General features: G+C 34.6%; 3 protein-coding genes and 1 pseudogene across 3 annotated transcripts; 1 reads left to right on the plus strand and 3 right to left on the minus strand.

Annotated features, from left to right (window-relative positions):
* Positions 1-77: 77 nt before the first annotated feature.
* Positions 78-978, minus strand: LOC103861051. Its single transcript, XM_009138760.3, has one exon. It carries the CDS (start codon positions 722-724, stop codon positions 218-220), a length of 507 nt encoding a protein of 168 aa, XP_009137008.1. The 5' UTR covers positions 725-978; the 3' UTR covers positions 78-217.
* LOC108871191 (pentatricopeptide repeat-containing protein At4g19440, chloroplastic-like) lies at positions 845-4,827 on the minus strand. Its single transcript, XM_018657377.2, is given in 4 exon segments — positions 845-3,433; positions 3,435-3,678; positions 3,680-3,795; positions 4,678-4,827. Coding segments are annotated over 4 exon segments (876 nt in total). The 3' UTR covers positions 845-3,067.
* Positions 4,445-6,812, minus strand: LOC103861052 (B3 domain-containing protein REM7). The gene is made up of 3 exons (XM_033289010.1): positions 6,750-6,812; positions 6,295-6,657; positions 4,445-6,224 (listed from the first exon to the last, which is right to left on the minus strand). Exons 1-3 carry the CDS (start codon positions 6,810-6,812, stop codon positions 5,835-5,837), a joined length of 816 nt encoding a protein of 271 aa, XP_033144901.1. The 3' UTR covers positions 4,445-5,834.
* Positions 6,813-9,212: 2,400 nt separating this feature from the next.
* On the plus strand, positions 9,213-13,325 carry LOC103861053 (annotated as a pseudogene).
* The last annotated feature ends 158 nt before the right edge of the window (positions 13,326-13,483 follow it).

Consider the following 13,483-nt stretch of genomic DNA (forward strand, 5'->3'; position numbering starts at 1 on the left):
CTCTCTAGTCTACTCGGCATTTGTAATATTTTATTACGTGTATTTTTTATGATTGTACGTAAGTCGAAATCACAACGCAACACGGAATTAATTTAAATATAACATTAATATTAGTTACATATATTGACGTATTTTTTACACATATACGGACTTTCAACACATTAAACAAAACGAAATGCTAAATACAACTTTTAATCACGTATGCTTGGATATTAAACTAATTACTGTAGGGTAAAACTGGAACAGAAAAATATGGATCGACCACAACCATAGTGCTACTCCCAACAGAAGTATCACAAGAAAACTCATTGTAAAACGCTCTTGCCTTCCTTAATATAAAGCTTATGGAACATTTCATGTACCACAACAAGCTCAAATGAGCAACTTCACGTCTCAAATCTATGTCTTTCGTTGGGATGATCGACTTACCGTCGTCTTTGTGGTTGCATATGGACAGCTTCCCGTGTTCTTGTTGTGTCGACTCCTCTTCTTTAACTGGTTGATGTTCCATAAAGAGTAGTGAATTAGTAAGAGGGTCTGAATTGTTTAGGTCATTTTGATAGATTTCCGTAAGCGTTTTCCCAGGAAAAACATTGTTGAACATGTTCTCGCTTATGGATTTGGATGGTTGGGGCTTGTTTTGGTTGCATCTACGAGGTTTTCTGGTCGAAATTGAGATTTTGGGGCGGTGGACTTGACCGAGGGTGACGAATTTAGTAGCCATGAGAGTATTTGCTATATGGTATAAAGTGATTGGTTGTGTGAATTGCTATTCACTCCTTTCTTAGGATATTTATATGCACACATCTATACATACCCATTACATAAATGTATGGCATGTATATGTGTTAAAGGTTTGGTATAACTGTAAGTTTTTTTTACCTAAAATTAAACCAAAAAGCTGTTGATGGGTACGTTTTACAGGGATGGGAACTAGAAAGTGATAAGTTGGTCTAACCGTCCAATTTTAATGACGAGTCACTGTCAAGTTTTTTCTTAGATTTAGACCAGGATTATCGCAGTAAGTTTTTTCTTAGATTTAGACCATGATTATCGCAGTAGATAAAGGAGTTTCATAGTGTGTAGGCTCCGCAAAAAATGTTAAAAAGCGGTGACATAAACCACCAAATAAGGATCGCTTGTTAAGGATCGCAGACCCTACCGACACGTGGCAACCCGCGACTGATTCGATTTTTTTTTTTTCAAATCAGACAAAATAAAAATTTAAGAAACCTGTAACGGTTTTTACGATAATCCTGCTCTTAAAGTATATTCTAAAGTATTTGGTCTAAATTGGTGAAAAGAGGGGTCATGAAAGGTGGATAAAATGAAATGTACTTTCCATTAACAAGTGACTTTACCTCTTTCACTTCACAAAATATTTACCTACAAATGACTTAATTATGGGATTTAGACTAATCACTCACACATTGTTTGAGATATAATGAGAAGAAGAACCTAGAATCTATGGAATCTAGATACGAACGGATGTAGAGAGTGAGAATGGTCCATACCACGAGCGAATAGTTTGGTATCTGTATGTGTTTTCCATTGTTCTTTTCACTAAAAAGCATGTGGTCTTACGTATTTTCATGTTTTCCACGGGTCTAAATTGAGATTTTGATATGAAAGGTTTTTCTCTAAATCAGTATTTTTCATGTTTTCCACGGGTCTAAATTGAGATTATGGGGGGGGGGGGGGGGGGGGGGGAGGTGGACTTGAGCCGAGGATGATGAATTGAGTAGCCATGAGAGTGTTGAGTGTGATTGTTATATGGTAATTGGTACGAAGTGATTGGTTTGTGAATTGCTCTTCACTCCTTTCTTAAGATATTTATATGCACACACATCTATATGTATATGGTACAATATGGTATATTGGTATGTATATGTATTAAAAGTTTGGTATAAGTGTAAGTTTTTTTTTTGGCTAACAAAGTGTAAGGTTTTTTATCCAACAATAAACCAAAAAGCTTCACTTGTTGATGAGTATGAATATCTTAAAGGGATGGAAACTTAAAAGCGATAAGTTGGTCTAACCGTCCAAATTGTAATGAAGTGGCAATTTTAAGCTTTCTCAATCTTTCGTTGTATATTGCCTAACAATTAAAAGGCAAAACCTATATATAAAGAATACTTAACTACATAGATTGTTTTCTTCTAAACGTGATGTTTTCTTGACATATTTCTAATCGGTGATATTTATGAATTATAAAAATACATATTAGTCTTCTACTCTTCTCTGTACATGCTCAGACCATACGAGTAAACTCATGTTCTCATATAATGAGAAGTGAAATCGCATGTTCTCGGACTAAATATTCAATTTGCAGGTCCGTACTGTACGGAATGTGTTTGATGTATGAAGCTAAGGATGATTCTATAATTCTATGTGACATACTACGCATACATAAACTGTACATATTATAGTGTACCTCAGATCATGTGGTTGCTGGATCTAAATTGGTGAAAAAGAGGGGACATGAAAGTTGGATGAAAATGAAATGTACTTTTCCATTGACAAGTGACTTTACCTCTTTCACTTCACAAAAAGTTATAAATGATTTAAATACGGAACCTAGAGTAATTTCATTCACAAGGTATTTGAGATAACAGAAGAACAAACTAGAGACGAACGGATGTAGATAGTAAGAATGGTCCATACCACGTGATAATAGTTTGGTAGCTGTATATGTGTGGGCTTACATATCTTGTATGTTTCAGAGATCCCCAGCTTTCAGGGTAATTGACTCTCAACTTACCCAAAACTTAGGTTCTTTTCAGTCGTCCCAAGTGTGTACAAGTTACTTATTATCCGATCCATACTAGGCCTTAGGTGAAAGAAAGTGACAGATATTAATATATCCATAATACAATTTATTGGATAATGGCAAGTAATCTGTGACTGTGGGTAGTGTATTTTTTTCTTCATGCATCCAAGAGTCCTAACTTTCGCCATCTTCTATATTGAATATGAGTAGTTAAGTATTAAAGTATATATTTTCCATACAGTATATGTACATCTAAAACAATATTTTCATCAGCTATGTATGGGTTTGCTCCATCCCTTAATGTTTGCTTGTGACTATGCTCTCTTTGAATGCATACCCATCAATAAGTGCTGTATAATGAAAAACATTCGGTTCCAAACCCTCCTCCTTCATCTCCTCGAGGAGGAGTTTCGCTTCCTCAACAAGGCTAATTACTGACAACCCCTTTATTAGTGAAGTATATGTAGCACAATTAGGTGAGATTCCTTTGATTCTCATATCTTCACTGAGATGAAAGGCCATTGATAGCCTCCCACTTCTACAATATGCTTTGATTAGATGATTATAAACAACACTATCTGGCTGCACGTTCTTGCTCATCATCTCATCAAACAGTTTCTGACCCTCTTATACTCTTTCAGCTTTACAACATCCATCTATCATGATTCATGACTGAATATGTATTAACATCTGGAAGCATACCGTTCCGTTTCCAAGAACCCCAAAGCTGTATGGCCTCCTCGACTTTATTCAAATCAAACATCCCACGGATCAATATGCTGTAAGTATGATTGTTAGGCTTAAGTCCTCTCTTAGCCATTTCATCCATAAACGTAAAAGCTTTTTCCAATTTCCTCTTTCTGCAAAATCCAGAAATCAACATGTTATAAAAATGTGTATGTAATAAATCCACGCCCTAATATCTCTTCTCTAATCCTAAGAGCTTCCTCCAGCGTCCCTTCTTCACAGAGTCCATGAAGCAAAGCATTTGAAGTCTTTGTGTCTACTACAAAACCTTCCGGCCTCTATTAAACCATCAATCAAATTTCTTACCGTGTCGTATAATCTGAAGGAGAAGCTAAGCGAGTCAGAGGCTTAGTTGAAATAAATCTTAAGCAGTCTTGGGTTAGCTTTGGATCGTAAGTCAGGGAACTCATGAGGCGATAAGATAGTTATGAGTTGTTTAGACTGCTCATAATCTAGAGATATCTTAGACAAACAGCCTCGGATAACCATGCCGATCACAGGAAGCTTCTTCGGAGTTACCCGCCAGGCGAGGCTTCTGTTGCAGGTAGTGGCGCTTTAGTACGTAGCTTCCGCGGGAGAGTCTCCTCATATCCATGGGAGATAGAGCGAAATGTGAGGAAGTCACTTCGAGGGAAATTTGATAAAAGCCCATGATAGTGATAGATATCTTGTTATGATAATAACACGAACTTGGATATATATATACACATTATATAATTGGGCTGAAAGATGGAAACTTTTGACCCACCATAAAATTTTGTATTGTTTTTCGTTTCATTACTCTTCACAAACATTTCATTACTATTGTTTTCATTATTCTATAAAATAATGCTAGACCTAGATGTTCAGGTATCCATTAGGATTCATATTCGGTATTGTGTTTTCAGGATTTTGGTTCAATCTCCTAGGCTCTATTAGAGTTTTATATATGTTCTGTATAGATTTTGTCTTTGTATAAGATTCATTTTGAATCCTGAATCCAATTTTATTTTAATTTGGGTTTGGCTATTAAGATAATTTTATATATAACATCAGAATAAACATGAAACTGAGTATTTTTATTTATTTATTTAGGTTTTAAATACTATTTTCATGTATTAATTTGGATCTTTTTTTTTGTCGAGGATTTATTTAGATATTACAATTATGAGAAAGATTACAAAGACGATTCGATAACCGACAACACTACCTGCCTTATTAGGATCTACACCTAACCGCATAATTTGAGCCGTCCTATGAAGATCACGCCTGACCGGATTTACTTGCACCATGTTGAAAAACTCTTGTAAGCCTTTCTTCCGTAATCGCATAATTGTTGAATAAATCGCTTGCTCCGGGAATTGAAACCTGGATTTCCTGTGCAATCTGCAAGAAATTGCATAGTCTGGGATTTGAACCCCAGAACTGGGTGTAGAAGCTTTTAAACCTTAACCAATAGGCTACGGTGCTTCCACTAATTTGGATCTTCAGATTCAACTTTTTAGATTATTTTGGTCTCGGATTTCCGTTTGAATTCATGTTGGATTTGGATAATACATATAACTCAAAATATCATCTTAGATTCGAATATTTTTTTTTAAATCAGATATGAATTGAGTTTTCTTTTTGTTTCGGGTTCGGTCTAGATCTCGGATTCAAATATAAAATATTTAGAATCACGTAGCTATAAACTATAAACTTGTCAACAATTCGCTCACATGAAATCATAAGAGTCAAGAGTTCTACGGAATTCTTCATAATCACAGGTTCTAAGAGCATGAGCATTGGTGAATCCCACTTTGGATTTCACCAAATTTTTTTAATATTTTTTTGTGGGCCCATGAGCAGTTATGAACCCGAATTTGTTGTTTTCTGCATTAGTGAACCCGAAGAAAGAGTTCATAGGAATAAAATAATAATATTTTTTTAAATTAAAAATTATTGAGAATACATGAATAAAATATAAAAATGTATTATAAAATTGATGAAATCATTTAGAGTTTTGGAGTTTAAGTTTGTAGTTTCAAGATATGTTTTAATATTTTGGTTTGTGTTTTCAAATGTAGAAAAGCTATGTTTTAAAATTTTATGTTGTTTCTTAACTTAAATTCAATTCATAGAAACATTTTGTTCGATGATCAGTCTACGCATTCAACAAAGGAATTAAGTTCGAGAATGTTTAACTTAGCATAAAAGTTCACATAGAAAAACCATTCAAGTTTTACAAACCGAAATACATAAGTTGATAAGTTGCTAATGAAACAAAAAAAAACAAGTTAAGATGATAGAGAGGAAAGACCGCAAAAGAACCATCTAATTTCGTGAGGTAGAAGCAATGCTACCTGTAGAAGAAGAGAACACAAGTTAAAGCAGTAGCAAAGTAGTAACATTGAAGATATAGACAACACAAACAAGTCAAATGAGAAGACTTACCATCGATTCTGCTGAAGTGGTTGATCAGTAGTTCAGCACACTCCTTCCTTTCCGGACATACACACAGTAATGGAGTTGTCGTCCCGTCTCCAACCACGTTGAACACAAACAAATCTCCGTTGGTGCATCTGTTATCACGACAGAACTTTCTCCACCCTCTGCTGATGTAATATGCGCCGTCTGATTCGCTAAATCCGAAGCGCGCAGTCCATGACTTTCCCTCCTTGTTGACAAGTTTGACCTCTTTGCATTGTTGGTTCAAAGCACCACACCTCATAGCTTCCACAGGAAGAAACTACAAACACATACATAACATCAGCCAAGAAGCAGTACTAGAAACAAATAAATAACTAAATTTTACTCACCATTTTGTCGTCCTTTTGATTTGTAGCAGTAACCTCAGCCAAGAAGCAGTAGTCGTATGAGAAAGTAGGAGCATCATCCGCGTCGGCTTCTTCCTTAACGATGTGAGGATGTGTATACTGAATCTCACAACAGCTAGGACCAAAAGGAGTCACATGAAAGACCATGTCTCCTTCGTGTTTGAAGATGACAATGTCACCGATTCGAAGATCATGTGCTTCGGTGAACTCTTTCCAACCTTTGGTGAGTGTCCTGCCTTCTCGGATCACTTCCCAAATTTTATCCGAAGCGTCCGATCTTAGCTTCCATGGTTTATTGATCTCAGCTCCTTGTATGTGTTTTGAGTAGAAGTCAAGTGGTATTGCCTGCAAGTAAGAGAAGGAAGGAATAGTTAAACATAAATCCTAAATACCAACATACAAAATAAGGAAAAATAGGCTTCAAGAACTGAGAATACCACGCCACTTTGAAAACCAGGAAGAAGAGGCTTGAAGAAATGAGGTTCTCGGGGAGTTTCCATCTGCAACAATCGAGTTTCAATTACATGTATTAATCAAAAATGTGGTTTGTTTTTCCATTCAAGAAAGCATACTGAAGCTGTTAATCGACTAGTAACCATTGATGCTATCTATATTACTATGTCAAAAATTCGGTTCAAAGGTCTAATTCTATCATGCATGAAAAAATTCTAAATGAGCCAAGTCCGGTTATATTCATGTCCTATGTATAGTTCTATGATTATGTTCCTGTCCTATGCATGCAACTATAGACCACACAAGAAGATTATGTTTTTGTCCTATGCATGCAACTATAGACCACACAAGACCACACAAGAACACACAAAATCGACAATATTTAACACAACAAAATGAAAAAATGCAAACTGAAATCGAACCTTCCTAACGATTTAAACAAAAAAATGCAAACCAAGAACGGAAAATCGATTAGAAATCGATGAGAACAGAACCATTAAACATACTACTACTCGATTTAGATCCCTCACCAAAAACTCCCAATATTTTTTTTTTCACAATTCGATTTAGATCCCAAAGAAATGAACCTTAAAACATAATAATGATGGAATATGATTAAACGAACTCTCAATCGAACTCCCTTATCGATTAAGAACCCTAAGAAAAAAACCCCCAAATCGATTTTGAATCACACAATTCGCAATTCGAAAAAACTCCCCAAATCGACTCTAATCCATATTTAATCAACTATATACTCACCTTAGAGCGTCGAGAACAGAGACCGTCGTCGATTTGATGGACAAAACCTACGAAATTCGCCGTCGCACCAAAGATCGCCGCAGGGATGAGAAACCCTAGCTTTTTTGAGAGAGGAGAGAAACGCAAAATCCCGTCTTTCCACAACGTCAACGCGGAATCGACCAGCCAATCTGTGCGTGACGCGTGGCTTGAACTCGCCCCTTACGGGTTCATAACTAAGGCCCGGTTCAGCGATATATACCCATTTTATATTTTCTTTTAATTGATCGGGCCTAAGATCCCGAACCCATGACCCTCCCATAAACCGCTGATGCGGATGGTCTAAGTGTTTTCGTTTGTTTAGCCTTAGCCACATAAAAATGTAGCTATATAGTAGATAATTCTACTAGTGATGTGCAAACTGCAATGAGGCAGTCGTTGTAATACCATCCCAACCTGCAAAATCATATGTTTTAATAGCATTAAGCTCCGTAAACCTTTCTAAGTTGTAAACACTAGTGTATCATGGGCATCTTTAATAATTTGAAATTAGGTTTTTATTTATCCATATAGGCTCCGTTGAACCCAACTGTTAGCTGCTCTGATACCGTGCATATTGCTCTACGTTAAAGTTGGTTTCGTCGAAATTGCTCTATATTTGCTATCTGTAAATTTGGAGGCAATGAGATACTAAAAGAAAGGAGACTTGGTAACAAAAGTAAGTATGATGCAGCTGTAAGTCTTTGTCTTTTGTCTTTACTTCGTCTTCAGTTGACGAAACTTTCATTTCCTCAGCGAGAATCCTCTTATTTAGTGAAAATGTTTATTTTATTGGTTCTAAAGTGAAGTGTGGTATCATTTCTGCGTAGGAGATTGTAGTATAACGTGTTTTCTGGTGGCTATAGCTGCAGAAAGTCACCCAATAGAAATTGCATGGGTTAAGGACAACTTGCAATTAAAGTTTAATTGACAAAAGAGGCAGAAGAGGTGTCCATATACATGCTTGATGTCCTACCCCAAACAACATAGATCTTGAAAACTTTCAAATTAGAAGAAAAAATATTTTAAGCAAGACTTTAATAAAACATCACTGATGAAACATTTTATTTGATACTAGTCTACAATTTTTTTTTTACATTATTATAGAAACAATGGGTTTTTCCCATCTGAGAAAATCTTCAAAAAAATGAAAAAGTAGAAATATCGGAATTTTTTTCTTTTTAGGTTTTAACTATATAAATTTTATATATCTGGGTAATGATTGATACTTAAGAAACTGAGTTTAACCCCCAACATGACAAGGAAAAAGCATAAGTAATACGATTATCATATGTATTTCATTTCTGGACAAAACTAAAACCTGTTTTCCAAAGAGAATTTCTTCTCATATGATCGAGTGCTTCTCATCTCAGTACACTATATATTTAGCATTTTTTATTTAGAATCTAGATTGTTTTATCATAATATCTAGATTTTATACTATATTTATCTAAGAAGATCTCGTTGTAGTAGTCATAAAAATTATCAAAACTTTTCGGTTTCGGCTTAGTAAATAATTTTGATTATTGGTCCAACATAAAAATTCAGTCAAAAACAAGTTAAATAATACAGCATGGCCTTTTCCACTTTGTAAACTATTATTTTTATTGTTTTAATTTTAACTTATTAAAAGGCGTTTACTTCTTTTTTTTTACTTTCATTGAGGGTTCACTTTATAAATGGGACCTTCGTATAGTCTGAAACTATCGGGTAAACCGAACCATGTCTTCTCATGCCTCTTGCATCTTCCTTTTCCTTTTCTCCTTCCTCACTACTAGCTTCCGAGCTACTGCTGAAAGTCCCTATTTCTTTCACCATCTTTGTCGGAATACTACAAGGTATTCATCGAACAGCATTTACTCCACCAATCTCAAAACACTTCGGTCCTCTCTCTCTTCCACCAACGCCTCATACTCCACCGGATTCCAAAACGCCACGGCCGGACAAGCCCCAGATACGGTCACCGGACTTTTCCTCTGCCGGGGAGACGTCTCGCCGGAAGTTTGTCGTAGCTGCGTCTCCTTTTCCGTCAAAGATATCGTAGCCAAGTGCCCCAATCAGAGAGAGGCCACTATCTATTACGACGAGTGTATGCTCAGATACTCTGACCAGGATGTTTCCTCGAACCTCACACTCGCGGACGATTTTTGATGTATAACGATTACAAAACTGCACCTAAGGATGTAGACCTGTTCAAAAAAGTGGCGTCGACCACGATGATGGAAGCTGCCTTTGAAGCGGCGAACAGTTCTCGATATTTCTGTACGAGAAAGGCCAAGTGGATCGACTTCAAGGATTTGTACGTCCTGGTTCAGTGCACTCCTGATCTGACAAGAGACGACTGTTTGTTCTGTCTGCTACAATCCATAAACGGTTTGAATTTTGAAAGTATTGGATCAAGACATCTTTCTCCTAGCTGTAATTCAAGGTACGAGGTTTACAAGTTCTACAACGAAACCGAAGTTAAGTCTCCACCACCCCTAGCTTCGTCTACTACTCCACGACCTAGTTAAGTCTTTCTTCTTACTTGCTTTTGGCCCCATTTTTTGAAATAATCACATACAATTAGAGATTTTTTTATTTATTAATGATTTTATCCTTGTGATTGATTTTATATTAAACAAATGGTCTTCTAGAAGCAGGGAAACGTGGGAACTCGAATGTGTTAGCCATTGCCATCCTTGTGGCTATTATAATGACTTTGCTACTTTCCATAGCTGGTTATTGTTTCCTTGAGAAGAGGAAAAAGAAGACTTCTGATAATGCACCAACCTTTTATGGTTAACATTTGAATGATTAAAAATCTTAATTGAGTTTGATTAGTGATTACTATCACTGATCAGTCTTTTTTTTTTCCTTACTGATTACTACTATATTTATTGTGCACCAGGAGATGATATAACAACAGGAGACTCGCTGCAACTTGATTATAGAACAATTCAAGCTGCAACAAATGATTATTCAGAGAATAATAAGATTGGGCAAGGTGGATTTGGCGAGGTTTACAAGGTATAATCGGTTATGTAATCAGGATTTTAGGGGCCAAAATCAATATTGGATTATTTTTATTTTATTTAAATTTTGCTATATAAATTATTATTTTATAGAATTTTGACAAAATATGAATATTTATCAGAAATATAATTTCTATTATGATAAAAAATATTATATCTTGAAAATAAAATTATATGAAATATAATAATTAAATATATCTATAAATATGATAAATAAAATTATAGTTATAAATTAATACAGTAAATGTAGAAAATGTTATTATATAAAGTGATTTAAAAATAAAATATATTTGAATAAAATCACCAAAAACAAAAAAGCTGTTAAATACATAAATTTACTATAATGGATGAATTTGTAATTAGTAAAATAAACAATAACTGAAATACATTCTTTAAAGATTTTTTTTGTAAAAATTATTACCATATATTGTCAATAATTTACTAAATTATAAAGGACTTATTGATGGGTTCACCCCATAGGTTACCTCTAGGTTCACCAACCAATAGAATTGTGTTATTTCATATTCGAAATATTTTAGAAAAAAAAACAAAATAATGTCAACTTATATTATGTTTTTAAAATAAAAAGATAAAAAAAAAAACAGTAGTAGTTACAAAAAAAAAAATTCGTCAGCAAAACAATTTTAAACTCTAAATCCTAAAATCTAACCTTTGGATAAACTCGAAACTCTTGAATAAATCATAAACTCTAAATCAAAAACACTAAACACTAAAACACTCAAGGATTTAGGATTTAGGATTTAAGATTTAGGGTTTAGTGTTTTAGTGTTTAATGTTTTTGATTTAGAGTTTAGAATTTATCCAAGGATTTAGGGTTTACCCAAAAGTTTAGGGTCCATGATTTAGGGTTTAGTGTTTTGTTGACGACGTTAAAAGTATTTTTTTATAATTTTTTTGTAACTATTGTTATTTTTATTTATTTTTTATTTTAAAAACATAATATTACTTAGATAATATTTTGTTTCATTTTTAAAAAAAATATGGAATATGAAATAACACAATCATATTGGTTGGTGAATCCAAAAATAACTTGTTAAATACACCTCTTTTTCTATGCCTAAGGCACCGCTCTGGATACTACCACTAGTATACATTATTAACTGCACAGACCTGACGCTGTATATTTTTCTCTGAAATTTTGTGCCAACCTATTTAAATAATTCGAATGATGCTCATATAAATGGATAGGGTACATTTTTGAATGGGACTGAAGTTGCGGTGAAGAGACTGTCAAAATCATCAGGCCAAGGTGAAACAGAGTTCAAAAACGAGGTTGTTGTTGTTGCAAAGCTTCAGCACAGAAATTTGGTAAGGCTTATGGGGTTTTCTCTAGAACGAGAAGAAAGGATATTGGTCTACGAATATGTGCCCAACAAAAGCCTTGATTACTTCCTCTTTGGTCAGTAGCATTTATTGATTTCTTTCGGTGAATCTTTAGACTTTTTAAAAAAAATTGGGGACACCAATGTTTAAATTTACCATGAATATACAAACATAGACCCTACAAAGAAGGGTCAGCTATACTGGACACGGCGATACAAAATCATTGAAGGGATTGTTCGAGGGATGCTATATCTTCATCAAGATTCACGGCTCACAATCATTCACCGTGACCTCAAAGCAAGCAACATCCTCTTGGACGCAGATATGAATCCAAAAATCGCTGATTTTGGAATGGCAAGAATCTTTGGAATGGACCAAACTCAGGAGAACACAAACAGAATTGTCGGTACCTAGTAAGTCATCATACACATTACTTCTCATATTTAAGTTGATGTTTGTAGAACATGATTTTGTCAATATACTAAATTTTGGTGAGGATTTCAGCGGTTACATGTCCCCCGAATATGTTATACATGGCCAATTCTCAATGAAATCCGATGTCTATAGCTTCGGAGTGTTAGTTCTTGAGATTATAACTGGTAGGAAGAATAGCAGCTTCTACGAGAGAGACGGTGCACATAACTTGGTCACATATGTAAGTTGAGGCAACCATTTTTTCTATATATATATTTTTATCACAAAGCAGTTTTTCTATATATTATTTTAGTTTAATATATACCTCTCTTACTATAAGCAACGATTGCAACAATTAATTGGTTGATTGATATTATAGGCTTGGAGACTCTGGACTAATAAATCAGAGTTAGATCTTGTGGATCCAGTTATAGTAGATAATTGCCAAATGAGTGAAGTGGTTCGATGCATCCATATCGGTCTTTTATGTGTTCAAGAAGATCCTATAGAGCGTCCGACCTTTTCAACCATTTTGATGATGCTCATAAGTAACAATGTGATTTTACCAGTGCCTCAACAACCAGGGTTTGTCACTCAGACTAGACGGAAAAAAGATCTGCCTGATTCGAATCAATCTGCGATGACCAAGTCTGGTATAGGGTCTGTTGGTGATGCGTCTGGTCACTGATTTCTATCCGCGTTGATTATGGTGTTAACCTTCACGCTTAACTAATTGGTAATTATTGAAAACACGTGTTGTTTTTGGTTGTTAAAAAGTTCAAAACTTGTTTCAGCGACCTTTAATTCGGTACGTAGTAGTTTCGTTTTGATTTGGTTTTATTACTCTCTGTGTTTCTAAAAGTATGATGTTTTTAAAAATTTTGATGTTCCAATATATAAAATATTTTTATTTTTTTAGGTAATTTTTATTTTATTAAAAACTGTGTATCCATTCATATTTTACTAGTTTATTTTGTAACTGGTTGAATATCATTAATTTATAATATTAATGATACATTCTAGACAAAAAGTAGTTTTCTTAATATGTGTATTTCTACTTAAACATCTTATATTTAGGAACAGAGGTTATAGTTTTACAAAATCAACATTTATGTGATTTCTCTCGTATTCTAAATTTGGTTGAGTGGCGAATAAGCACAATTCAGACT

This window comes from Brassica rapa, chromosome A03, assembly GCF_000309985.2.
Source record: "Brassica rapa cultivar Chiifu-401-42 chromosome A03, CAAS_Brap_v3.01, whole genome shotgun sequence".
Classification (NCBI taxonomy): domain Eukaryota; kingdom Viridiplantae; phylum Streptophyta; class Magnoliopsida; order Brassicales; family Brassicaceae; genus Brassica; species Brassica rapa.

Coding starts and splice junctions, on each gene's coding strand:
- LOC103861051 (XM_009138760.3), bottom strand. CDS start 724: ATGGCTACTAAATTCGTCACCCTCGGTCAAGTCCACCGCCCCAAAATC.
- LOC103861052 (XM_033289010.1), bottom strand. CDS start 6,812: ATGGAAACTCCCCGAGAACCTCATTTCTTCAAGCCTCTTCTTCCTGGT. Junction 6,658..6,749: donor CTGGTTTTCAAAGTGGCGTG/GTATTCTCAGTT, acceptor TCTTACTTGCAG/GCAATACCACTTGACTTCTA. Junction 6,225..6,294: donor ATCAAAAGGACGACAAAATG/GTGAGTAAAATT, acceptor ATGTGTTTGTAG/TTTCTTCCTGTGGAAGCTAT.